The sequence below is a fragment of the Andrena cerasifolii genome, chromosome 10 (genome assembly GCF_050908995.1).
Source record: "Andrena cerasifolii isolate SP2316 chromosome 10, iyAndCera1_principal, whole genome shotgun sequence".
Classification (NCBI taxonomy): Eukaryota; Metazoa; Arthropoda; class Insecta; order Hymenoptera; family Andrenidae; genus Andrena; species Andrena cerasifolii.
Genome location: NC_135127.1, coordinates 8,395,420 through 8,419,586, shown reverse-complemented (window position 1 = coordinate 8,419,586; position 24,167 = coordinate 8,395,420). Strand labels below are relative to the sequence as shown.

At 47.4% G+C, this 24,167-nt stretch overlaps 3 protein-coding genes across 10 annotated transcripts; 1 reads left to right on the top strand and 2 right to left on the bottom strand.

Annotated features, from left to right (window-relative positions):
* Nucleotides 1–3,950: 3,950 nt before the first annotated feature.
* On the bottom strand, nucleotides 3,951–6,589 carry LOC143374436 (cytoplasmic dynein 2 intermediate chain 2). Of its 2 annotated transcripts, none has more exons than XM_076822611.1 (10): nucleotides 6,459–6,589; nucleotides 6,143–6,282; nucleotides 5,980–6,064; nucleotides 5,700–5,915; nucleotides 5,232–5,466; nucleotides 4,963–5,164; nucleotides 4,695–4,894; nucleotides 4,494–4,636; nucleotides 4,216–4,418; nucleotides 3,951–4,153 (listed from the first exon to the last, which is right to left on the bottom strand). In XM_076822611.1, the coding sequence occupies exons 2-10, from the start codon at nucleotides 6,199–6,201 to the stop codon at nucleotides 4,084–4,086; spliced, it is 1,413 nt and encodes a 470-aa protein (XP_076678726.1). In that variant the 5' UTR covers nucleotides 6,202–6,282; nucleotides 6,459–6,589; the 3' UTR covers nucleotides 3,951–4,083. The 2 variants fall into 2 exon arrangements, with proteins under 2 accessions (XP_076678726.1, XP_076678727.1); XM_076822612.1 differs by having other exon boundaries at nucleotides 6,143–6,278; nucleotides 6,454–6,579.
* Nucleotides 6,590–6,800: 211 nt separating this feature from the next.
* On the top strand, nucleotides 6,801–10,682 carry LOC143374437 (golgin subfamily A member 7). 3 transcript variants are annotated; one of them, XM_076822613.1, is made up of 3 exons: nucleotides 6,801–6,971; nucleotides 7,757–7,921; nucleotides 8,234–10,682. In XM_076822613.1, the coding sequence occupies exons 1-3, from the start codon at nucleotides 6,918–6,920 to the stop codon at nucleotides 8,522–8,524; spliced, it is 510 nt and encodes a 169-aa protein (XP_076678728.1). In that variant the 5' UTR covers nucleotides 6,801–6,917; the 3' UTR covers nucleotides 8,525–10,682. The 3 variants fall into 3 exon arrangements, with proteins under 3 accessions (XP_076678728.1, XP_076678730.1, XP_076678729.1); XM_076822615.1 differs by lacking the exon at nucleotides 6,801–6,971 and adding an exon at nucleotides 7,224–7,434; XM_076822614.1 differs by lacking the exon at nucleotides 6,801–6,971 and adding an exon at nucleotides 7,520–7,643.
* A 48-nt stretch (nucleotides 10,683–10,730) lies between these two features.
* On the bottom strand, nucleotides 10,731–20,350 carry Pde6 (phosphodiesterase 6). 5 transcript variants are annotated; one of them, XM_076822609.1, is made up of 13 exons: nucleotides 18,938–20,350; nucleotides 18,097–18,295; nucleotides 17,644–17,963; nucleotides 16,254–16,487; nucleotides 15,820–16,177; nucleotides 15,214–15,383; nucleotides 14,921–15,143; nucleotides 14,654–14,728; nucleotides 14,541–14,579; nucleotides 13,886–14,167; nucleotides 13,440–13,816; nucleotides 12,924–13,360; nucleotides 10,731–12,848 (listed from the first exon to the last, which is right to left on the bottom strand). In XM_076822609.1, exons 2-13 carry the CDS (start codon nucleotides 18,148–18,150, stop codon nucleotides 12,214–12,216), a joined length of 3,204 nt encoding a protein of 1,067 aa, XP_076678724.1. In that variant the 5' UTR covers nucleotides 18,151–18,295; nucleotides 18,938–20,350; the 3' UTR covers nucleotides 10,731–12,213. The 5 variants fall into 5 exon arrangements, with proteins under 5 accessions (XP_076678724.1, XP_076678721.1, XP_076678720.1 ...); XM_076822606.1 differs by having other exon boundaries at nucleotides 13,440–14,167; nucleotides 18,738–20,350; XM_076822605.1 differs by having other exon boundaries at nucleotides 13,440–14,167.
* Nucleotides 20,351–24,167: the final 3,817 nt, after the last annotated feature.

Genomic DNA, 24,167 nt, shown 5'->3' with positions numbered 1-24,167 from the left:
ATGTAGGCACTCAAGCTTCGTCGATGGTTGCTGCATTTTCTAGATGTAATTTATCAACTTTTGCAGTTTCAGATTACAGTATGGACCCTTGGCTACTTTCCTACGTGATAGTTGTAATGATTCCGATTACAATTAAGCAGCTATGAAGAGTTTTTGGACAGAGATACAAGTCTCTCGCCGCGGTCCTATGTAGGCACTCAAGCTTCGTCGATTGTTGCTGCATTTTCTAGATGTAATTTATCAACTTTTGCAGTTTCAGATTACAGTATGGACCCTTGGCTACTTTCCTACGTGATAGTTGTAATGATTCCGATTACAATTAAGCAGCTATGAAGAGTTTATGGACAGAGATACAAGTCTCTCGCCGCGGTTAGTGAATGCATACTTTGTTTAAGGATTTTCGATCTTTTCAAAATGATTTATACATTTGTACAGCTGGATTTGAGACTATAGTGTTGTGACAACGTTCAGTAATCACTCGTATGCGTTTTATTTACGAATCGATACATAGTTACTAATAAAAAAGCCTTTTATATAGGTTAGATTACCCACCGCGATCCCTACATTATCCACAAGAAGTTCCCGAGTGTGCTGTTTGGACCAGGAAATTCGCCGAGTTAATAGGAATACATGATACTAAAAGAGGTGGCACGGCTGAGCTGAGCGAGAGAGAAAGGAATAGTGCGCGACAAGGAGGGCGACAGGTGGCGTGCGCGAGAGAGAAAGGAATAGTGTGCGACAAGGAGGGAGATAGAAATATTACGCAGTCACTGGAAATTCACTAATTTCTCATTTCCTGCGAATATTTTATGAACTTTTAGAGTCGTCTCTTAAAGAATAGACCCTTGGCTACTTTCCTATGTGATCGTTGCGCAGATTTTGATTACAATTAATTAGTTATTAACGGTTCTTTGAGACGATGACGAGAACAATGGCGCCGTCCTATGTAGGCACTCAAGCTTCGTCGATGGTTGCTGCATTTTCTAGATGTAATTTATCAACTTTTGCAGTTTCAGATTACAGTATGGACCCTTGGCTACTTTCCTACGTGATAGTTGTAATGATTCCGATTACAATTAAGCAGCTATGAAGAGTTTTTGGACAGAGATACAAGTCTCTCGCCGCGGTCCTATGTAGGCACTCAAGCTTCGTCGATTGTTGCTGCATTTTCTAGATGTAATTTATCAACTTTTGCAGTTTCATCTTACAGTATGGACCCTTGGCTACTTTCCTACGTGATAGTTGTAATGATTCCGATTACAATTAAGCAGCTATGAAGAGTTTATGGACAGAGATACAAGTCTCTCGCCGCGGTTAGTGAATGCATACTTTGTTTAAGGATTTTCGATCTTTTCAAAATGATTTATACATTTGTACAGCTGGATTTGAGACTATAGTGTTGTGACAACGTTCAGTAATCACTCGTATGCGTTTTATTTACGAATCGATACATAGTTACTAATAAAAAAGCCTTTTATATAGGTTAGATTACCCACCGCGATCCCTACATTATCCACAAGAAGTTCCCGAGTGTGCTGTTTGGACCAGGAAATTCGCCGAGTTAATAGGAATACATGATACTAAAAGAGGTGGCACGGCTGAGCTGAGCGAGAGAGAAAGGAATAGTGCGCGACAAGGAGGGCGACAGGTGGCGTGCGCGAGAGAGAAAGGAATAGTGTGCGACAAGGAGGGAGATAGAAATATTACGCAGTCACTGGAAATTCACTAATTTCTCATTTCCTGCGAATATTTTATGAACTTTTAGAGTCGCCTCTTAAAGAATAGACCCTTGGCTACTTTCCTATGTGATCGTTGCGCAGATTTTGATTACAATTAATTAGTTATTAACGGTTCTTTGAGACGATGACGAGAACAATGGCGCCGTCCTATGTAGGCACTCAAGCTTCGTCGATGGTTGCTGCATTTTCTAGATGTAATTTATCAACTTTTGCAGTTTCATCTTACAGTATGGACCCTTGGCTACTTTCCTACGTGATAGTTGTAATGATTCCGATTACAATTAAGCAGCTATGAAGAGTTTATGGACAGAGATACAAGTCTCTCGCCGCGGTTAGTGAATGCATACTTTGTTTAAGGATTTTCGATCTTTTCAAAATGATTTATACATTTGTACAGCTGGATTTGAGACTATAGTGTTGTGACAACGTTCAGTAATCACTCGTATGCGTTTTATTTACGAATCGATACATAGTTACTAATAAAAAAGCCTTTTATATAGGTTAGATTACCCACCGCGATCCCTACATTATCCACAAGAAGTTCCCGAGTGTGCTGTTTGGACCAGGAAATTCGCCGAGTTAATAGGAATACATGATACTAAAAGAGGTGGCACGGCTGAGCTGAGCGAGAGAGAAAGGAATAGTGCGCGACAAGGAGGGCGACAGGTGGCGTGCGCGAGAGAGAAAGGAATAGTGTGCGACAAGGAGGGAGATAGAAATATTACGCAGTCACTGGAAATTCACTAATTTCTCATTTCCTGCGAATATTTTATGAACTTTTAGAGTCGCCTCTTAAAGAATAGACCCTTGGCTACTTTCCTATGTGATCGTTGCGCAGATTTTGATTACAATTAATTAGTTATTAACGGTTCTTTGAGACGATGACGAGAACAATGGCGCCGTCCTATGTAGGCACTCAAGCTTCGTCGATGGTTGCTGCATTTTCTAGATGTAATTTATCAACTTTTGCAGTTTCATCTTACAGTATGGACCCTTGGCTACTTTCCTACGTGATAGTTGTAATGATTCCGATTACAATTAAGCAGCTATGAAGAGTTTTTGGACAGAGATACAAGTCTCTCGCCGCGGTCCTATGTAGGCACTCAAGCTTCGTCGATTGTTGCTGCATTTTCTAGATGTAATTTATCAACTTTTGCAGTTTCATCTTACAGTATGGACCCTTGGCTACTTTCCTACGTGATAGTTGTAATGATTCCGATTACAATTAAGCAGCTATGAAGAGTTTTTGGACAGAGATACAAGTCTCTCGCCGCGGTCCTATGTAGGCACTCAAGCTTCGTCGATTGTTGCTGCATTTTCTAGATGTAATTTATCAACTTTTGCAGTTTCATCTTACAGTATGGACCCTTGGCTACTTTCCTACGTGATAGTTGTAATGATTCCGATTACAATTAAGCAGCTATGAAGAGTTTTTGGACAGAGATACAAGTCTCTCGCCGCGGTCCTATGTAGGCACTCAAGCTTCGTCGATTGTTGCTGCATTTTCTAGATGTAATTTATCAACTTTTGCAGTTTCATCTTACAGTATGGACCCTTGGCTACTTTCCTACGTGATAGTTGTAATGATTCCGATTACAATTAAGCAGCTATGAAGAGTTTTTGGACAGAGATACAAGCCTCTCGCCGCGGTTAGTGAATGCATACTTTGTTTAAGGATTTTCGATCTTTTCAAAATGATTTATACATTTGTACAGCTGGATTTGAGACTATAGTGTTGTGACAACGTTCAGTAATCACTCGTATGCGTTTTATTTACGAATCGATACATAGTTACTAATAAAAAACTTTATATTACCGACCGCGATCCCTACGTTATCCCCGAGTTGGCTTTTGGGCGAGGAAATTCTGCAAAGTATCAGGATCACATGTAACCAAAGTTGGTGGCACAAAATCTATCTCTATCCTTGTCGCACACTGTTCCTTTCTCTCTCGCACAGCTCGGACGTGCCGCCTCCACTTGTGTCATGCCTTCCTGTTAACTTCGCAGAATTTCCTGACCGAAACAGCCAACTATGAGATAATGTAGGGATCGGAGACAATTAAGTTGCTCGCGATCAGTATGAATATTTAAGGCCTCTACAAAATGGCAGAGCTCTTTTATTTAAAAGAAATAGACAATTATACTGATTTCTATCGGGAGATTCGCGCGCAGCGTTATAGAGAGTGATCTGAGAAATAAAAGCTTCAGCGTTTATTGTAGAAAAGTAATACATTTTATTTCAATAAATATCCAATTTCATGTCACGTGCACAATAAGAAAAACAGCATATAAGTGCTGGTAATATCATCTCTGCGTTAAATAAAGCAAGTTTATATTACACCATTAGAACAACTGTCGTGGGATTCTCCATACTTCTATATTCCCCTGGGTGTCACCGATAGCTACCAAGTCTCTGCAAAAGAATTATAAAATTACATTCGTCATCAATTACATTCGTGTATCATCGGAACTTACTTCTTAGAATTGACACGCAAAGAACTAGTGTTCTCCCTGCCAGATACCTCGAACTTCACATTCGTTATGGGTCTACCATCAGCGACGTTATACAGTCTTATGTTCGGACCTGCACCGTAGGTGGCCAGCACATCTTGATTTCCAATCATCCACGTTAACCCCACGATCGTATTCTCGAAGGAAATCGATCGTAGACACGTATGCTGGGTAGCACAGGCACAGATTCACAGTTACAAGCATAGAAATATTTAGACGAATCTTAGGGAATGAAGTTTTACCTCATCGAAGTCGTATATACGTATCTCTTTATCTGTGCCAGCAGTGACAAAAAGATTGCGAATAGGGGAGCACTTGACGCAGGTAATACTGCCTTCGTGCCTCTCGTATTCGTCTATTACTGGATCCATGAGGCTTTCATCCCCTGCAATTAGAAAGGAGTTAATTTAATGTAATTAATACAAGAGAGCAGTCAGACGTACCTTCGATGGGGGCAATGCGGTCTAAGCTGCACTTGTATATTCCACCGCACAGAGTACCCACGACGAAGAATATGGGGTCAGTGGATGAGAAGTCGAAGGTGGTGATGCATAGTCCAGATTCCATAGCTCGTTCATGAGTTCCACCTGCACTGCGCGGCCTCGAATCTTCTATCGGATTGTGCTCTTTAGCTACCTTCAATCTACAAAAGCATTACTCGATCAGAAATATCCTTAACAGCGAGCAACTGGTTTTCAAGAGAGCAGGTACCGATTATGCGATTGGGCGATGGTAAAGTTAGCCACCATCTTGTGGATAAAAATATATCCGTCCTTGCTAGAGCTCACCAGCAAGGACACATCGTTCACAGTTCTCGCTTTCCAATACACTCGAGACACACAGTCACCGTGAGTGCAGACCGACGTTGGCGTCACTGATCCATCGTCTCTCAAGTTCCACACAAGAACATCACCTTCGGTGAAATGATACATGTAAAGCTTCATCTCAAAAATTTTTTGTTTAGCAATTTGCCAAGTTACCATTAAATAAGCCAGCTGCTATAATAGATGGTTCAGTAGGATGATAAGCTAACGTGGTGACACACGCATTCGTCGCTAATGTTTTACTCGGTATGCTCGCGGAATCATCCTCTTTCGTCTGATTGTACAGCTGTATCCTGGACAGATGATCGCACCATGTTTCGTGGTAAGAAATGCCGTGGGAAACAGCTAAAGTTCCTCCACCGATACTCCAGTCCATGTCGCTTACTTTCATCTGAAGATACAAATAATTAGTACACAGCTCTTTAAAGTATACATTAGGGTGGCTCTAATTTACTCATGGTAAAATTTTTTTTCAACATTTTCTTCAGGGCACTCTCCAGAATAGTTCCAAATAATTAAAAAAAAATTAATTATTTGGAATTATTTTGGAGGGTGTTCCGAAGAAAATTAAAAAGTCGAAAATAAGAGCCACCCTAGTATACATTGATTGTAACAAATCAGCACCTGAGAGTCGGCTTCATTTGTGCTGTTAAATTTCCGTAGCAGTTGTGGGCTCGTGAGTGAATCTTGACTGACTTTTGGATCATAATCTTCGAACGCATTGGTTTCATAAGACTCATCTAAAGCTTCCAAAATACTAGGCGTGACTCTCTGTAGAAACTGAGCCAATTTATCATAGTCTACGTCTGTTTTCTTCCTTTCATCGACCAGGGTTTGAGTCTGAAAAGAAAGGAACCATTTCAGAGCCCTGTGACTCTGTACTCGCAAGCACGTGTATAAGTACCTCGACGCTTCTTGTTTCTATTGTCTGCACAGCGTTCTGGTCATGAACGATCTCTGTGGTTTGAACGGTTGCTGATAGTTCTGACCTGAAATCCATTTAGAGTTGAAAATAAACAAGAAGAAAGACTTCGCGTGAGAAAGAAATAACTAATTATTAGACATACTTCGCTGTCGATAATTGGGAGTCAAAACTCACTGGATCCTGTGACCGGTCGGTGAACATATTATTTAACAAACCTACTACGTTTTAGTAGAACCGTCTAATACTGAACTGAACGCGTTCGTGGATAAAAAAGGGGCCTAACTGCAGAGTTCGGAGGGAGTCGGCTCCAATGATGGAGGGAGAAACACCTACAGGAGCGGTGTGCTCATAGCGTGTGCATAGACTGCGCCTGCGTCAGTCATGCACACATAACTACCACTCCTGCAGGTGTTTCCCCCTCCATCATTGGAGCCGACTCCCTCCGAACTCTGCCTAACTGTATAGGAATATCTCAACAATCCTTGTTAACAAATGGAAGAATAGTAACTGTTTAGTGACCGCATTTCACTTGACAATTGATTCGTGCAAAAACACGTCGACGCGGCTCTGAACAAGTGTAGGATCAGCTGAGCGGCGTGATAGCGCCATCTGAATGCAATTATAACTATCAAGAATCATCGCGCTGTCGGTAAACGCATATATACACCACATAATTCAAAATGCAATGCAAAGTTCTAACACTCTACGCGTCAAATGCAGTTGCGAAGGTAAACGGTAATCGCACGGATGCAGCTGTGAATGCACCTTTGAAATCGAAAGTCGGAACATCGAGAAATGTATTCCGAAGTCAATGTCAAACCGCGGTCGCGATCGGACGGGTGAACGGATTAAAGTGCATGGCACATTTTAACTTATGATCGTTCGGTTCCTGCGTTAATTCCATCAGCTACTGGACTATGTTGGAGGTGCATAAAAACCAGCGGAGGCTCCGTAAGGCACCTATGACTTTGGTTCGTAACCAAACCAATAATTAACAAATTCTATTCCTACATCCTTTCTATCATCTCCAATTGAACTATCCCGAAGAATACCGAATTTTATATCTCCTATATATAATTTATGCACCTTTGCTGTTTGACCTTAATACATCGAAATGAATTATCTCTGAACTTGGAACATCGTTGCCCGAATTAAAGGACAATCCCGTTTGATTAGTGCATGCGAATCGTACACACACAGACACCATGAATCGTGTATTTCAATTGGAGCGAGTTGCGCGCGCACGGTTGATGGCGTCGGTGCCGTGCGATTGCCTGTCGGTCAGAGCACTGTCCCACGTATTATTCCAGGAACGTTCTTCCTCGCGCGATCGTCACTCTCTATTTCCTCGCCCCGCGTCCGACTAACAAGTCGGGATTATTTTCAACGGGCCTGTTCTACCAAATCGTCAAAACGAAGCTCAAAATGCCATTGGTAAGAGCCTGTCCACTTCTCGACCTGTCTGCCTTCCCTTCTTTCACTGTCACTCTCTCAGCGAGACATTCTTGTCTCTCCACTCTCTCCTCCGCTTTGAATTCAGTTGGATTTCTACGATTTCTCGTATCATCGTCAAATCGATCGTTAATAGACTTTCGATTTCTCACGAGTGATTCGCTGCGACGATGTGGGTGCGGTTATTTGTGGTTAGATATCTTAAATACAGCTGGAGTAGAGGACAGTGGCGAACACTGTGCAGCAGATAAAGGAACGGACGTTTGGGTTCTCGCTAATAGAATCGGGAATGTCTCTGTTTCAGGGCAATCATGCTGCCCTTACACCACTGGAGGACATGTCAGCTGGTCGGGGACAGGCTGGCGGAGGGCCTCCCCCGAATTGTCAGAAAGTGTTTATACAGCGTGACTACAGCGAAGGCACTATGGTTAAGTTTCAGACACAGTTTCCCACGGAATTAGAGAGCAGAGTACGTAGCGAAACTTTAATTATTATTTACGAAAATTCAGAAGTTCCGGTTATTCGTTCGCTTCAGTTTGGATCTTTGAACAGAATCGACAGCTAGCATCTCCGTGGTTTCTCGCGTCTCTTTCAATTTCTGTTGTCGATCAGTGTCCCTTTGTTTTGAATTTGGATATCCAATTGATCGCACAATCGTTTGGGAGTTAAAGAAAGATAAACGCCGGCATCATCCTCCTGATCTCTTTATCGCTTAGTTACAAGTAGCTATATGGCGAACCTGTTTATAGAAAGTTGTTTGCTATATTATTTCTCAATTTAGCTGGACAGACAGTCGTTCGAGTATACGATCAATCAGTTGAACAACTACTTCGTCGAGGCGGAGCGGGCCAGTTGTTCCACGTACTGCGAGGGTTGCTTGGCTTGTCTCACCGGTTATCTAATTTACATATGCACAGAGACTCATTACGAGAAGTGTCTGCGAAAAGTGGCGAAGTTTGTCAGTGAACAGAACGACAGAGTCTATAAGCCGCGCGGCCTGTTGCTGACGGACCCGACGGTGCGAGGCCTTAGGTTAATAGAAATTTCAGTACTGGACAGACCCGCGTCGTGACTGCACATTAGCCGATCCAGGGAGTTCTTTATGTGATCCGCGCACTTCTGCCACTTTGCCAGGATTGCAGACCTACACGAGCTGATGAGTGTTTCCGGACGTAATTACGTTGAGCTCTAACCTTCGTTGATTTAGCCGTGCGATGTGAATTTCTCAGAGACTAACGAAACCTTACATTTCGAGCGAGCTGCTCCGTAAACATACATGCAACGCGGTTGCGGGTTCATTAAAATAATGTCTTCTACGGAGCGACGCCAAGCGAGATCCGAGTCTATCGTTGGAAATTGAGCCTTGAGTTCCACCGACGCCTCTGCGTCCCTGGAACGTGGCAGTTAACAGGGCTCTTCGGCCCGTGACAGTGTTCGCCGGAAACATTTTAACAGAGTTTTACTTGCATGTATGTTTCGGCTGATCGAAGTAACTGTATTTAAATGTCCATGCGCAGAGATGAGTTAATGCATGGGCAGAGACCACGGCGTTGTGTATGTTAAGTTTTTGTACGCATACAATTAATACAGCAATGTAAGCGGACTGGTTACGCAGAGGAACGAGGCGCATGTTTGCACGGAACAATTGCATTTTACAGATGAAATGGGTAAGACGAGGAGACTGATCGCAGGTCCAGTGTACATCGTTCTTCTGCATAACCAGTGATGTTTAGACGGTCTCCTGCTGTTCGTTTAAAGACTTTATTGTCATCTGCATTTAACAGACGACGGGTGAATCAGATTTGATCCCAGGCTGTTGGATTGCGAACAGATCCGGCTTCAAACTTGATTCAACGACCTCCGTCAAGTACTGAGAACATTTTTTGCCGTTACAAGTTTCACGCTTCGTAAACCCTAAGTGACTCTTAATTGTTTCCTCTTCCGGAACGTATCTTCCATGAAGCTTAACAACGCGCGACTCGATTCTCCTTCTAATCTTTTCCTTTCGGGGTCGGGGATTCACTTGCCGTGGACAAGAATGCGACGCCTCTCTTGCAGCGAGCTGCAACGGAATTCGATCGAAATTGCCGGCACAAAGTTTTACCGTTAAGAAATCCGGGGATTGGCTAAGAGAAATTGTACAGAGAAAACGAGAGAGGGTGACAGAAAGAGGGTGATTATTAGTGGATTATATTGTATTAAACGGATTAATTGTGTAAACATTGTGATCAAGGATAAAGTAGGGTTGCTACTAGGTGTACATATTATATCTGCGCGTGGCCCTTTTTGTTTTATATTTTTCTACAACCGAGCGACGTATCAACTCTTTCTTCGTTCCCAGAATCCGGCTGGATTTCATTCGCTTTAAGGAACGGCGATCTCAAACGAGCTACGACTTCCGATTCCAGTTTTCGCCCGCAGCTTTCTCACGACCCGGTCTGCACGGTGTTTCGGAACAGCGGGCACAAGCTTAATTGGGTAACGAGGCTTGTAAACCATTATTCCCTTGCAAAAGATTGTTAAAGTTAGCCGAAGGCTAAAAGTTTGACTGCGGGAAAATGATTGCATAGATTTATCTTATCTAGTTTCAAGTTTAATTACACGAATCTCTGCATTAGGAGATCTAATCCAGAAATTCTATTATCATTAAATATTAATTCTAAAGCCTGCCCATTGGTCTTTAAGTGCTACAGTGCTACTTTTACGCGAGCCCGCGTTTATTAGAAGCCTCGTTCTCCTAATTTCTATTAACTAGATTAATCCTCCACTGTTCCGAAGCACCGTGCACCGCATCAGGATCGTTTTAAGCGTCGAGCGTGTCGGGTATACTTACCTACCGCGCGCCCGTGTCGCAGAGATTAATTTAACACGCCCCGCTGTTGGGGGTGTTGAGTCCGGTCCTTGGTCACAATGATCGCGCGGGGCCTGCGCGGGCGTGATTACGCGGCTACGGATAGCGGGTCTTGCCACACAGCCGCGTCACTGCCCCGACTTTTTATTTTCCTCGCGTGCTCCGCGACCAGAGAGCGAAACGAAACCCAGCAGCGCACGAGTTTGAGCAAGAGTCAAGAACGAAGGCGCTGCTCGCGAGCGGGTTCGACGCGTCGCGGCGTCACGCGCCGCCAAGCCCCCCGCGCTTACGTGCAACGTTCATGTGTTGCATAAACGTGTAAATATAGAGAATTAATCGTCGACGGAGATATCGAGAGAGAGAGAGAGAGAGAGAGAGAGAGAGAGGGATAAAAGAAAAAAAAAAGAAAAGGAAAGAAACCAAGCCGTTTGTTATACTTAATTTAATCGTAGGACCAAAAAACGTTTGATGATTCGTTACTGTAAAAGGACACCATCGTTCTCGAGTGTAATTTCTAAATGTTTTTAATAATAAAAACACTGCGTAAAAGTGATCCGATGGGGAGATCTACCTGGACATCGAAGGAGCTGGGCCTCGCGCGGGATTATCTTTGAAGATTCCGACTCGCCTCGTAGAAGGGGAGCGGCGCCGGTCGAGGAGATTATCCATCGGGTGGCGAGTGTCTCGCTTGAGCACATTCGGATTTTATTTAATCGCGCGCGGCGTGTAGTCTCCGACGAGGCTGTATCAAAAGACTAGAAACCAGCCTATCACGCTGAAAAACACTCGGCCATCGATGGATGTAATACGATCGTGTGTACGTTTATATAATCTTTGCGCGTGTCCCTTGCGCTTCTTTCCCATCGCTCTTCCATCGATGCACCACTTCCTCCGCCCGGTTCTTCAGCCGGGCGTGTCGACGGCGAAGAGGATCCTTCGTGCTCCCGTTCCCCTTGCGCCTTCAGCCGACGCGAGAACAGAGGATAACGATATACAGAAACGGGTCGGTCGCGAGAGACCGTGAGTCACATCCTTGGATCGCCGTTACGTTCGATCGTACAAAAGTGGAATGCGAGAATCGCGTGCTCGTTTGCGATATTCGGCGCGGGCACGGGTGGCGTAACGAGGTCGTTAATTTGATCGTGGGCACAGGGTCCATTTGTTAGTGGCTCTCGCGTGCACCAAACTGTTTAATCACCGCTGTACGCGTGTCCTTCGGAATCCTTCGCCGTTTGGTAAAACGTAACGCGCGTTAGTCGAGAGTACAACTTGCCTTAACGTACATATAAAAACGGCCATCGCTGCGTTTCACTAATCGACGCGAGTTCCTGCGCCACCTGCCACGATCGTGTTCGATCCCCGCCAGCATTGTCTTGCGGTCTATCCTAAGGTGTCGAGTTATAATACAAAAAGATTGTCAAAATTGAATCCACATCCCCCGCCCGCCTAAGCACGCTCGCGTAACGTTCTCAACTGCGCTTATGAGCAATGCCGACGAAGGTCCCCCAGGACCTCCCCTAGCTACCTAGCCATCGACTAAACTCTACTCCCTAAGCTCCTGCCGCGAGACTAGCGAGCAACAGTCGTGGGGGTCGTTTGAAAATTACTCCACAGCGCGAACCTCGGGGATTGTTCATCCCCTGAGGACAGTACTACCAGTATTGTCACTCTCGTCGATTTTGTATCCCTCCGACCAGGCAGGCCTGCGACAGACCGCCCTTCGGGAACCTCTTCGACTTCCTCTGGCTATTCACATTCATATTTGACAATGATTCATTCATATTCCCTTTCCACAGAAAGGGTCGATTGGAAGCTGCAGAGCGCGGCGACGCTCTGAGTTATCGAAGGAGTACTACGGCAGAGCCTCTGCCCTCCGTTCACAGGCTGTCAAGGGTGCTCGACGCAAGTCGTCAAATGAGTAGACAGAGTTTGTTGCGGCTCTTCCTGTCGGGGATCAGTGCCTTGGACTTGCCAGCATCTTCAGGAGTGCTTCTTGCGTATAGAGACCTGCTGATGCGGTGCCTGACACCTTTGCTCAACGTTCGGCTGCCTTTTCTCAGGGAGGCGAACCTGCCCAGGGCGGACTTCTCCGGGAGCTCCTTCTTCTCCGCGTGGGCGCAGTTGAGGGTGGTGACCGTGAACTCGATGTCCTTGGGCTCGTAGGAGACGAACTCCTCGACGGGCTCGTCGATGGTGTCGCGGTCGATCCAGGTCAGACCCATCTCGACCTTCTCGGCGAGGTCCTGCCAGTGGCTCCTGTTCTCCATGGTGCCGTTGTAGAGGGGCATTATCCAGGGGAACGTTTCGGACAGGACTCTGTAAAGGGGCAGGCAGATGACGTCGATGAAGCCGACCTGCATCTGCGGCAGCTCGTCCCTTCTCTCGCGGTCCATCATCGCCACTGGCTGCTGGTTCAGCTGCAGCCGCTCCAGGTCACCCTGGTCGAAGAACTCGTCTGCTACCAGCTTGGCCACGCGGTGCTGCACGTCCCAGGGCTTCGCTATCGCGCTCACGTCGCAGGCGGTCATCATCATACCGCAGAGCACTGAGCACAGGGACGAATGTGTCGTTTAAGTAACATAGAGAAATAATCTAGCAGGGATCGGTACAGATTACTCACGCTCTTTCTTCTCCTCGCTCTGCCAGTCGAACTCGCCCTCGTCTATCAGCTCCATGAAACGGTTCTTCTTCTTGAAGTACACCGCCAGGTCCGTGGAGAGGATCGCGCTCTCGACCACTTTCATCACCTTCCGGTAGTCCTCCATCGAGAGGCTCTGGAAGATGTTGTTGCTGTCCGAGTTGAGGATCATCACGCACTGGTCGAAGTGATGGTGCTCCATGGTGCTGGTGGAGTACAGGATGGCTAGAGGGGACTCTGTCTTCGTTTGGAAAGCGTTGTTCGTCCCTCTGTGGTCCAGGTCGTGGCACAGACAGGCGACCAGGAGGCCGAGGATCTCTAGGTCCGTCATGAACTGCTCCATCTTGCCAGTCTTCAGCATCGCGAACATAGTTTGCGCCACGTTCAACGCGTGCCTCCAGTTGTGGTACTTGACTGGCCTGCAGTGGTCAGTTAAGGCTTGCATTAATATCGTGGGAGTTGGAGAGTCATTCGAAAAGGATAGATCATTATCGTTACCTGTAGTTCTTCTTCACGCTGAGGATCCACCTGCACAGCACTTCGTAAGGTATATGAAACTTGTGTATCAAGTCGCACTGCTTGAACATCCTGACGGTGGCCCTGCAGGTGTCCTCGTCGGTCAGGTCGAAGTCGATGAACGTGAAGCTGTAGAGGTTGTAGGTTTCCGCGGACGGTATGGAGTCGGACGTGAGCTTGATCGTGTCGTCGATGCTAGCCGTCGCGTGGTAGCTCAGGCACTCGAGGGCCACCTTTTGTTTCGCCATTAGCTTGCAGGCGGACTCGTACATCTGGGTGTTGTGGATCCCGAGGCCGCAGAATATGGCGAACGCCTCGAAGATCGACACGTCGGAGTCGGTGAAGGACGTGCCGTTGTCCTGTGCAATGATACGTTTATCAGCATCGAGCGGGTTTTTCATCCTGGTGCCGGTGAACCGTGAAGTGACCTTGTTGATCAACTGGGCGACACCGATCACGGTCCTCTGGCCGTTTGCTATGGGCATGCACAGGATGCTCTTGATGGACTCGTCGCCCGATTGGACCACGTCCTTCTTCAGCCACGTGGCCACGTCCCCGATGTTGAGGATCTGACCAGTGGCGGCCACGTATCTCGCGATCTGGCCCAGGGGGCTCGAGAGATCGTTCACGTTCGGCCTGTACACTTTAGCCTCCTCGCTCTCGTTGTCCATCTCGAAGATCGTCGTGAACTTGTTGCTCTCGCTCGACGCCTGAAAACGGGCACGGCGAAGGTTTCGGTGGAATATAAAGGGCTTTGGAATGTAAAGGACGCTTCTAGGGGGTTCGTTCTATGGTCTAGGAGATCCGTTCGTCGAAAATTTTGGTACAAGATCTATGCGTTGAGAGAAAAGGAGGTAATGAATTTGCAATACTTCTGGGAATCGAAATCCGAGAGATTTAAGTATTCTTCTTTTCCTGTTCAGGGACACTAGTGTTCAACACTCCTAATAGAGAATGGAACTCCCTATACAAGATTCTAAATTTAAAGTCAGAAGGCTTTCGCGAATGAGAAATTTAATTTTAGAAAATTCGAAAATTCGAAAATTTAGCTCTCGACTGCTTGTTCTTTCAGAGTCTACTCACGTGCTGTTGAAAAATGTCCTCCATCTCGATGTTGTTGCTCTGAGCCGGCCAGGGAAAGAGAAAAAGATCATCAGACTTACGAACTCGAGCAACACGTTGCCGGTGCCACTCACCTCTCTCCTGGACAGCGGCTTTCGGCTCTCTTGCGTCGACTTGCCCGGTCGTTCGACGATCTTTTCGAGGTGCCCCTGAAACGAAACTTAGGATCTCTTATCACGCCCCCGGCCGCCCCCCGTCTCGAAGCGTTCGATAGATCCTCGGCAGACCGTACTTTTTTCGTAATCGTTTACTCTACTCGCTATCTAGCAACGGCACGGACCGTTAACGACGCTTCTCAGGTTCATCGATTCGTACGGTTTCTGTCGGTCGAATGAACTTACTGCCTCGCCGCATTCCAAGTCCAACAGATACACGGCGCACCTTCCGCATTTCAGCAGCTCTTTCGCCTCTGTCATGATCTTTGTCACCAGGCACTCGAGATTGTTCTGCTCCTCGAATATGTTCCTGGCCAGGTTCAACAGTATCTGATTCCTTCGGTACTCTTGCACCGACAGCTCGAACAGCTGCGCGTTCTGTATACCGATCCCGCAGAAAGTTAGGTACCTGCGGGTATAGTTCCATCGTTTAATCGACGGTACCATTATCCATAAATCTCAACTAACCACCGACAAACCTTTGAAACACTTCCACGTCCCTGTCGGTGAACTCGTTACTGCCATTAGTCTTATTTATAATCTGGGCGACTCCGATCACATCCCCCTCGTAATTGCAGATAGGCATGGACAGTATCAACGTCGTCTTGTATCCCGTTCGCATGTCGATGGAGCTGTTGAACCTCGGATCCTGAAAATCATCCACCGTCTTTTCACTCATCCCAACGGGACTTAATCCAGGGATGGGTAACAATTTTATTTGAATAGAAATCTCGAGTAACTTAGGTACATAAAAGTTAAAAGAATTATTCTCGAATGAGAACAATTAACTTCATTCGTCAGATAATTTAAAGTTAAAGTACTTTCTATTTGATCCGTTATTTAGATAATTTTTTACTCAGTTAATGCCCGACTCAATCCATTCTCTGAGCCAGTGGCGCGCTCATTTAATCTTGGAGGTGCCGAGTTGAATGGATAGAAATACTTTTAATGCACACTCAATGAAATTGTTTAGGTGATTATGCGAATTTATTTAAAGAATAAAATCCAGTTTTCTTTTCTTTTTACAAAGCCCCTTATTTGTGGGAGCCTCTCTGGGTGCGCCACTGTTCTGAGCATCCTCGAACCTTGTACGCGTCCCTGATGTTGATGATCTCCTTCGTCTGAGCCACGTAGCCGGCGATACCGATCCCGAAGGGTATTTTAATCTCCTCGTTCTTGGCTCGCTGAATGGCCTCTTCGAGTACCGTGTCCTGGGTGACGTCGAACAGCTTGGCGACCAGGTACCTGTCGTCCAAGGGTCCTTTGGCCAGGAACAGGCTGCCCCGGTCGGCGTGCGTGAGCAGGCCCACGTTCACCAGGATCTTGTGGCAGAGGACGTTGATGTCCAGCTCGTTGGCCACGTCCCTGATCAGCTCCATGAACAGGTCGCTCTCGTCCAACCTGTTGAGCTCCTCCCTTCGTCCCACCAGCGACGTGTACGTCCTGAATGGAATGGTCGTTCATTCATGAATGTCTGATATGAGGGGGCGCTAGCCGGTCGATTTAGAGATCGGTTCACCTGCTGGGGCTCCGGCTGCGTTTCGCCGGCGAGCTGGACGCCAGCCAGGTCTGGAACAGGTCCGAGGTGACGCTGTGCCGTTTGCCGCGGCTCAGCAGGCTCTCCTCCTGGTGCAGGCTTCTGGCTGGCGATTTGCTCTCGGGGACGGCCGTGCCTTGGAGCCGCTGGCGGAGCTCGAGGCTCGCGATCTCGCGCAGCCAGGCCTCGGCCGCGTCTGGATGCGCCTCGAGGTACCTTTTTCCAAAAATACACACCGTATCGGCGGGGATATATTGATAGAAAATATTATGTTGGCCCGGATGTGTTGTCTAATTTGGCCATAACGCGTGGCAGGTCGCTTGGCCACCGAGACAGCGTATGGGTTTCGTGGGGTCGGGTAAAATGATATTTATAAAAATCGGTATTCCGTGCTACGGACACGCGTGGGACAGAATCCCTTGGTGCTTAATCTGTGTCTCAGAAACGGGTGTGGGATACTTTGGTAGCGTAAACAGCCGCAATAAACTACTCTGTGCTTGAAATTCACCAATTTAGTTTCCCATCAAAAGTGTTTATGTAATAATTCTAAAGGGAGGCATTTTTTGGCCCACACCCACGATACCTTTTTCCACCCCCCAGGCAACCCTTAACCCTTTGCTTACTACAGAACTGTACGAAAGGTAATGATATTAATTTCGAGATCTGCATTTCGCTGATTCATTGAATCTGATAAAGAAATGAGGAGCTTGCAGCAAGAGGGGTGCAGCTCCACCTTTACCCGCTTCGAGTAAATTAGCAGAAACTAATTGAACTTGAGAACACTAATTGAAAAACATATATTTTAACAAAATAAGCAGTGCTTCGTGAATCGATAAGTTTTCATTTTTATTTTTAGCAAATTTTTCAATTCTACAGCTGCCTTTGACTTGCAGCAAGGTAATGGATGCAGGTTCCAAATTTTTGCTGCAAGGTCTTCTAATATCTCCAGAAAATTGCTTACAAGGTAAAGTTCGAAACCCGGAAATTAAAAAGAATTGAAACTTTGTGTACATGTAAGGGATTTCCTCCTGATTACAACGCAATTTTTGTTTGCTGCTCAAATTCACTCTAAGGGGATGAAATTAACCCCTGAAAATTCGGTTATTTCTCGAATTTATTTTGCAACTCGCAATCTATAAAAGAGAAAAAAGTTTCAGGATACTGTTACTGTGAAAAGTTACTTCTTTTAATTCGGACTATCATTTGGTAACTCACAGTTCTTACAGTTCGCGATTTATAACACAAAATCGAAAAATAGCCGGAATTTAATGGGCCAATTTCACCCCCTCAGAGTGAATTTGGGCAGCAAACAAAAATAGCCTTATATTCGGGATTTTTCCTCGTTAGAGGGTAGCCAAAGTGTTCACCCTACCTTCCAACCTTCTCCATAGTAAGTCCATCGTCCTCGTCGTACTCGTGTATCGTGTCCTGGCACGTGATCCTCTTGCTCCTGCACAGCCTGGCGATGTCGGCCTCCTTCAGTTCAGTCTTGCCGCTTAATTGTAATTTTGATTTTTCCTGCGCGCACGGCCTGCTTCTGTCTGTCCCCTTGCCGATGTCCTGAGCGTCGGGCTCCTCGGGGTTCGGCGAGCGCACCAGCTGACACTCGCTTCTCTCCGCCGTCTTCGAGGACATCGGCTTCGTCGAGATCTTCATCGTGGCGAGGCGCTCCAAGTGATCGTTGCTATTCACCTGCGATCAATTCCCCGTCAGACATCGATCCCTTGGTATACTCTTAGCTCTACGCTGGCTCTTATTTCTAGGCCCTACGCCGGGTAGCGTCGGCTAGCACCCCCGACTCCCCTTATCCCCGCTGTAACCGTACCTCCGCGTCGTTCGCCTCGGGCAACTCCTCGTCCACTTCGTCCTCAGACTCCATATCATCTTAGGTCTGGGTTGATCAACATCGAGCGCAGGTGCCCTCGCTTGAGCTCGAAGGGACCAGGACACACGGCGTTGTACTCGCGCCCGGTTTGTTAAAGCGCACGTGCTCCCCGAGCTGCGCTGCTCCGAGGAAGCTGGGCCTGAAATGAAGCAGTCGTTTCGGCGGACTTGGACGCTCTGCTGGACTGTTCGCTACAATGACTCGGAGGTTACTTCGCCGAAGGCCACGCACAGCGTTGCTTTCTATGTTCTAACTGTGGAGGAAATTGGACGCTAATTTCAGAGCTTGGAATCCGCTCGAATTCACTTGCCGATGGAAGCTATTCTCGTGAGAACCTAGCGACTGCTTTCGACCGGGCTTGTTAAAAAGAAGCAAGGAGGACGAACGGGGGATTCGGTTACGCGTTTCCGTTCGGAGTAAGCAACGAGCCCGTGAATTTCGTGTGCCGTGATGGCGACTTGCGTAACCGGCAGCCCCCGTTTACCCTCTTTACCTCGCCTCGCGGGGCGGGAGGGAATGACTCGCATGGGAAATCTACGTCTAGCCGGTGAATTATGAAATCGCGGGGATTTGATATTCACCGGGGTCGTCCGTCGGTCCCCGACTCCTCCACCGAAATAACCACTTGCGGCGCAAAACCACGCGTGCATCCGTTAAGTCAACGTTAGCCGCTGGATACTTTTAGCCCGACGCTGGCGTTTCTTTCTTCCATTAACACCTGCGCGCCGCCGTGAGAATACATTTCTCATCGGCGGAACCGAGAGATCGGCGAAACATGTACCTGCGCTAGTCTCGCTACCCCTTCGCGCGTTCCTCGCGTCCCCCACGGGAAACGGTCCCACGGAAGCCACTGCATAGGCACAGAACTCGCGCACAAGTGTCTCGAATCTGTTACACGAAACGTCCCCGCTGCGACACCAGAGATGGAAGATTCTTCAGGGATCGGGAGTTGTTTCCTCGGGAGTCGCGCGGTTACTGTAGGCGGGCGATCCGGCGGGACAGATTTCTACGGGACTTTAAAAATACCCCGAGACTTCTCGCGGCGATCTAATTACCATCGATCTTCCCCGCGGCAAGTTCGCCCGTCGCGTTGATATTTTAAACTCTCGAAGATCGGCCGAGCGCTCGACGGTCCGTGACGAATCCTCTCTTTGACAGCTCTCGCCCTTGTGCATTCCCTTAAGTATGCAGCGCGTTTTTACCGCATCCCCGGACCTGCAATCGAGCGGAAGCGAAGCCTTTGTGCGCCGGTTACCGTCACCGTCCTTATAATAACTTCTGCTCGCCCAAGTGTCCCTGGAATAGCAGCGTCTCGATTCACAGCCCTCGAGGAGCGTCGCCCCTTTTAACAATCGCCCCCTGCAAGCGGCTCCATTTATCGCCGCGTGCACGTTGACGTCAAACACCTCATCCTTTCAGCGACTCCGGGGATGTTTCGTAACGTCTTCCTTCCCACGGCCAGCGCAAGAATCCGAGCTTCGCCCACTGAACCCAGGCGATTCCCTCGAAACGTCCGAGACTACCTTTCCGAGTTTCTTCGACTCCATCCATTTACGTGGCTTCCAATCGTAGATCGACCTACCGATCGTTTCATTAATCCAAGTAGCTGTCCAGCTCGCCGGGTACGTAGCTGCAGCCTCGATCAATCGCGAGATCAGTCTCGAAAGGGTAACTCGCTGCGTTTAATCAGATCTCGGAGTAATCAAGCCGATTCCACGGTCCTGGGATCGATCACGGTGGCTTTGTACCCTCTGCACGCTATGTCCGCTCTGGAATCCTCTCGGAGCACAGTCAGCCTTGGCTCGTCCACTCTGGTAAGTACTCACTGCTCACCCTCCGCGCCACGACCCACTGGCAAGTGGCACTCGTTCAGCATCCGCGCGTCACGTCTTTCCAAATATCTCTGCAGCATCTCGAGCCTTATCTCCCCTTTATCCGCGTCGATCGGCGGCTGAGCCTCGTTGCCACTCATTCCATGACAGTCCCGCTGATAAGCCAGCCTTTATAGATCCGTCACAGGCTGCACTAGGCGCGGTGACGGGACGGCGAGGAGCCCGGCAGTGTCCCCTTGATCCGGCTGCTCGAATTACGCCTGTCCCCCTGTCACGCACATGTCGTTGCTTCTGCGTACGACGGGTTGCGGGCGCGCCTGCCAAGGGGCCGACTGGACCAGGCGAAAGCTCCGAGCTTACTGAAGCCAGGCCACCCGACGGGTGTTCGTGAAACACAGAGCTTGGCTGGATACGCGCAAGCTTTCCCCGCCTGTGCGTGTGTGCCTCTCCGCCTTCGGAGTGTAGGTGTACGCGCGCGCGCGAGCGTAACGCGGAAACTGGTGCGCGAGCCCCGATGCTCCTCTGTGTACGTGCCTATTTACGACGTCGCTTCCCTCCGCGCGCTTGTGTCGGTGGACACGTAGCCAGGCGAGCTTCCACGCTGCCCTCGTGCGTGAAGCCTCGCCGCTGCGCTTGCAGGCCTCCGCACGGCTGTGTGGGAGACTTCATGACTCGAAATGTAATTTTGCGACGTGCACGTTCCCGCTCGGCATCGCGTCGAGTATGCAGATCTCGCGTCAGTTTGGACGGCCGGGGGGTGGAAGGCACGGGAGCCGCTGCTGGGGCGATTCGAGGGATGGTATTTTGGCTTTTTCGGAGGAATGGAGATCGAAGGATGATTGGGGATTTCTGGGTAGTCCGGCTGGGGTAATTGGGAGACGAGATTGATGGAGAATGAATCGGGTATTGGGAGGATATCGTGGGCGGTGGAAATATAGCGAGGTATTCCAGGCACGGTTAAGTGGCGCGCCGAGTGATACCCTTGGGGGTTGAAGCTGCCAAATGTGCTTTTCAGGACGCGTTAAAGGGTTGCAGGCGAAAGTATTTGAATAGAAATTGCGCCGGGTACGCGGCTGATGATATACATATATGCATTGCTTCGAGTTTCTCGCCGAGTAGAATGGGTCTGGATTATACGGGCCTGAGTGCGCGTAGATTTAAGCGAGGATCTCTGCGTGGGAGGTAAAACGGTGTGTTTGAATCCCGATGTTTCCAGATATTATGCTACTTAGCATGATACAAGTGTCTTCGCGCGGATCTTACATCATCACGAGCAGTTTCACATTTGAATACGTCTGTGATCATCCCTTACGACCCCTTTACTGAATTTTAATTAGATTCCACTAGGATCTTAAACTACTTGTCACCTGCTTGCCACGTCATTCTATCTTCACACTCAGACTCACCTTTAATACACTGTTAAGGTATGAATACACCTAGAGGTCCGGAAAAAGCATACAAGTTTAGGAATTTTTTTTGGGCAAAGTATAAGTGAAAATCATACACAATGTTTTTCTACTAAAAGATACATCTTTTAACTATATTATTCTAATTTTTCATGAGATATTATTATTAACTAAATGTGATATCGGCTTGGATGTGAGTCGTGATTTTTTTTAAGCATTAGCTGGTGGACATTCCCTAGACCAAACGATGCATCTGGAAGCAAAAATTCAAACAGACTTTAAGAATAAATAACTGTCAGAAGTACCTGACGTTCTCATATTTTTAAAATTTGCTTTCAATTTTGCAATAATGGAAATACTTGCAAAGGCTTCTTGAAAAAAAGAAAACAAATTTCACCGAAATTCGATATTTTAATTTCAAACAGTCGCCTTTTTTCACTAAAATACAATATTTAAATTCGAAGAACGTCAGGTACTTGTGAAAGTTATTTATTTTTAAAATCTGGTTGAATTTTTGCTTTAAGGTGATCGTTTGGATTAGGGAATGTCCACCTGCTAATGCTTAAGAAAAAAACACGACTCATATCCAAATCGATATCTCCTTTAGTTAATATCTAATGAAAATTTAGAATAATATAGTTAAAAGATGTATGTTTTGTATGCTTTTTCCGGACCTCTAGGTGGATGTAACCTCTTAAGGTGCGAACTCGCGACCAGATTTTACACGAAACAAATATCTCAGGAAGAACTAAATGTAAATAATGGAAACACCAGCGAGAGATGAGATTTTTGAAAATATATCGCGAAACTTGTCAGAGTCTAGTTTCATGAAAAAATTAAAATTTGTCCACTAGTGGAAACACATGGTGAAACAATGGTCCCGTGAGATTAAAGTCTCATGCGAGAGACGATATTTTTGTATCATCATAGATTTGCACCTTATATCCCCAGCTACTACCCTCTCAAACTTTTCAAGTAGAACAGATCAACCATAAATCAGCCACTCTCCAATCGCGACTTCTACAGCAACACGTCCCCATACCTCCACAGTCCCCGCAACTCTTGTTACCTCCCCATGCACCTTTACCCCCAAAAACCTCCCCACCCCAAAGCACCCCCATCGCCACGTGTCCTCCGCAAACGAGTCCACCTGCGACGATCTCTATGGCGACCAGGACACCGCAATACCCCCAAACCACTTACATCAGTCTCCACCCAAACCTGCAAACCTTCATCCCTACCTACCCCTAGTACCTGCAGCGCTTCCCAGACCTTCCCAGTCCTTCCGCAGCGACGCTCTGTAAATATCAGTTACGCAAGCAGACCAATATTCGTCCCTTTGCAAACTCGCCTCCCTCTCCCTCTGACAGTGACACATACACGGTGATACTTCAATGGGGAGCCGAACAGAGGGTAGCCAATTTTTCCATACCGTCGGCGAGTAGATTACGGAGCCCTGGGACGTGTTCTGCCGCGTAGACGCGGTCTCCCCACGTGTATCGCCGACGCAACGGCTGCGTTGCACGTGCACGTACACACAGGCAGCGAGCGTCGCGGTGTGCGGCAGGCTGCTCCGCGCAAGCTTGCGTGCGGAGCCGGCAGGTTAGGCGCGAACTTTCCACGGGCCGTGGGTGAAGCTCTCACGGACGCTAGGCGCGCGTCGGTGTGCTCGGTGGATGGCTGGAAGATCGATAGCGGAGTACGGGTCCCGGACGCAGCATCCCCCGGTGTCTGCTCGCGCGATTTTCCACCGAAAACTTCTCAGAGCCCTGAGATGTCCGACGGACCGACCGACCGCGTGCTCCATCGATTCGAGCCTGCTGCTCTCCGCCTGGCCGACGTGTATTGTAGGTGGAAGGAATACAGGGCGATATTTCGGCCACCCCATGTGAAACAAACTCCTCTGGCGTCTGTCGTGCAACGGGCATTATTCTCGCAAGGAAACCTACCCCCGACCGGAGGATTCTGATTTTAATGAAACTTCCCGGGGATGTGGAGCACGCTCGAGTGCGCGACGAGGGATTTTTCTTTTCCCGTGGCAATTCACTTTGGAGTTTTTAATTTTATTTCTCTTTTGGCAGTGTGACGGAGCGTGAAGAACTGGAGAGCTCTTGAAGCCCTGTTCTATCCTGCACTGTTGCAAACTTATAACGCGATAACTTTAAGGGCTGACTTCAACCCTTCAGAGGGAATTTCCAAGGGAAAAGAATTGCTCCTCGCGTACTGCAATATGCTTCGCGTTCACATGAAGTTTCATTAAAGTCAGAACTGAGAAACTGCATTTTCGAGTAGGCAATTAAAGCTGTCCGAGACACTTTGTCTTGAGAATAGCGCCTGCTGTACAATAGATGCTAGAAGAATTTGTTTTCGAGTCTAATTTTGCGGTCATAGTTACCCCGGTCCGCGGTACAGCGTGTGTCAAATCTTCCCTGACTCAGAGCTCAGTAAATTATTGCGGCGTACATTATCTTCTGGGAATCTTAAGTTCACTCTTCGAACTACATTAAATTATTGAGTCTAGAATCCAGAAACTTTTGATGCGAACTGTATTCTACATAGATTGATACGTTTTAATATTCCCTCCGCAAAACGATGTTACAGGGAATATTCCTTTGTTGGTTCGCTGCAGTACTGGTTTCGTTCATCTGCCATGGAGCTTAACTCTGTGCAATCTAATTGAGTCTCTCCGGTACATCGAAGGCTGAATTAACGCAGGGAAATGGACCGGTAGAATTTGCAGAGTTAATTAACTTACTGGTCTCGAAATTACTCT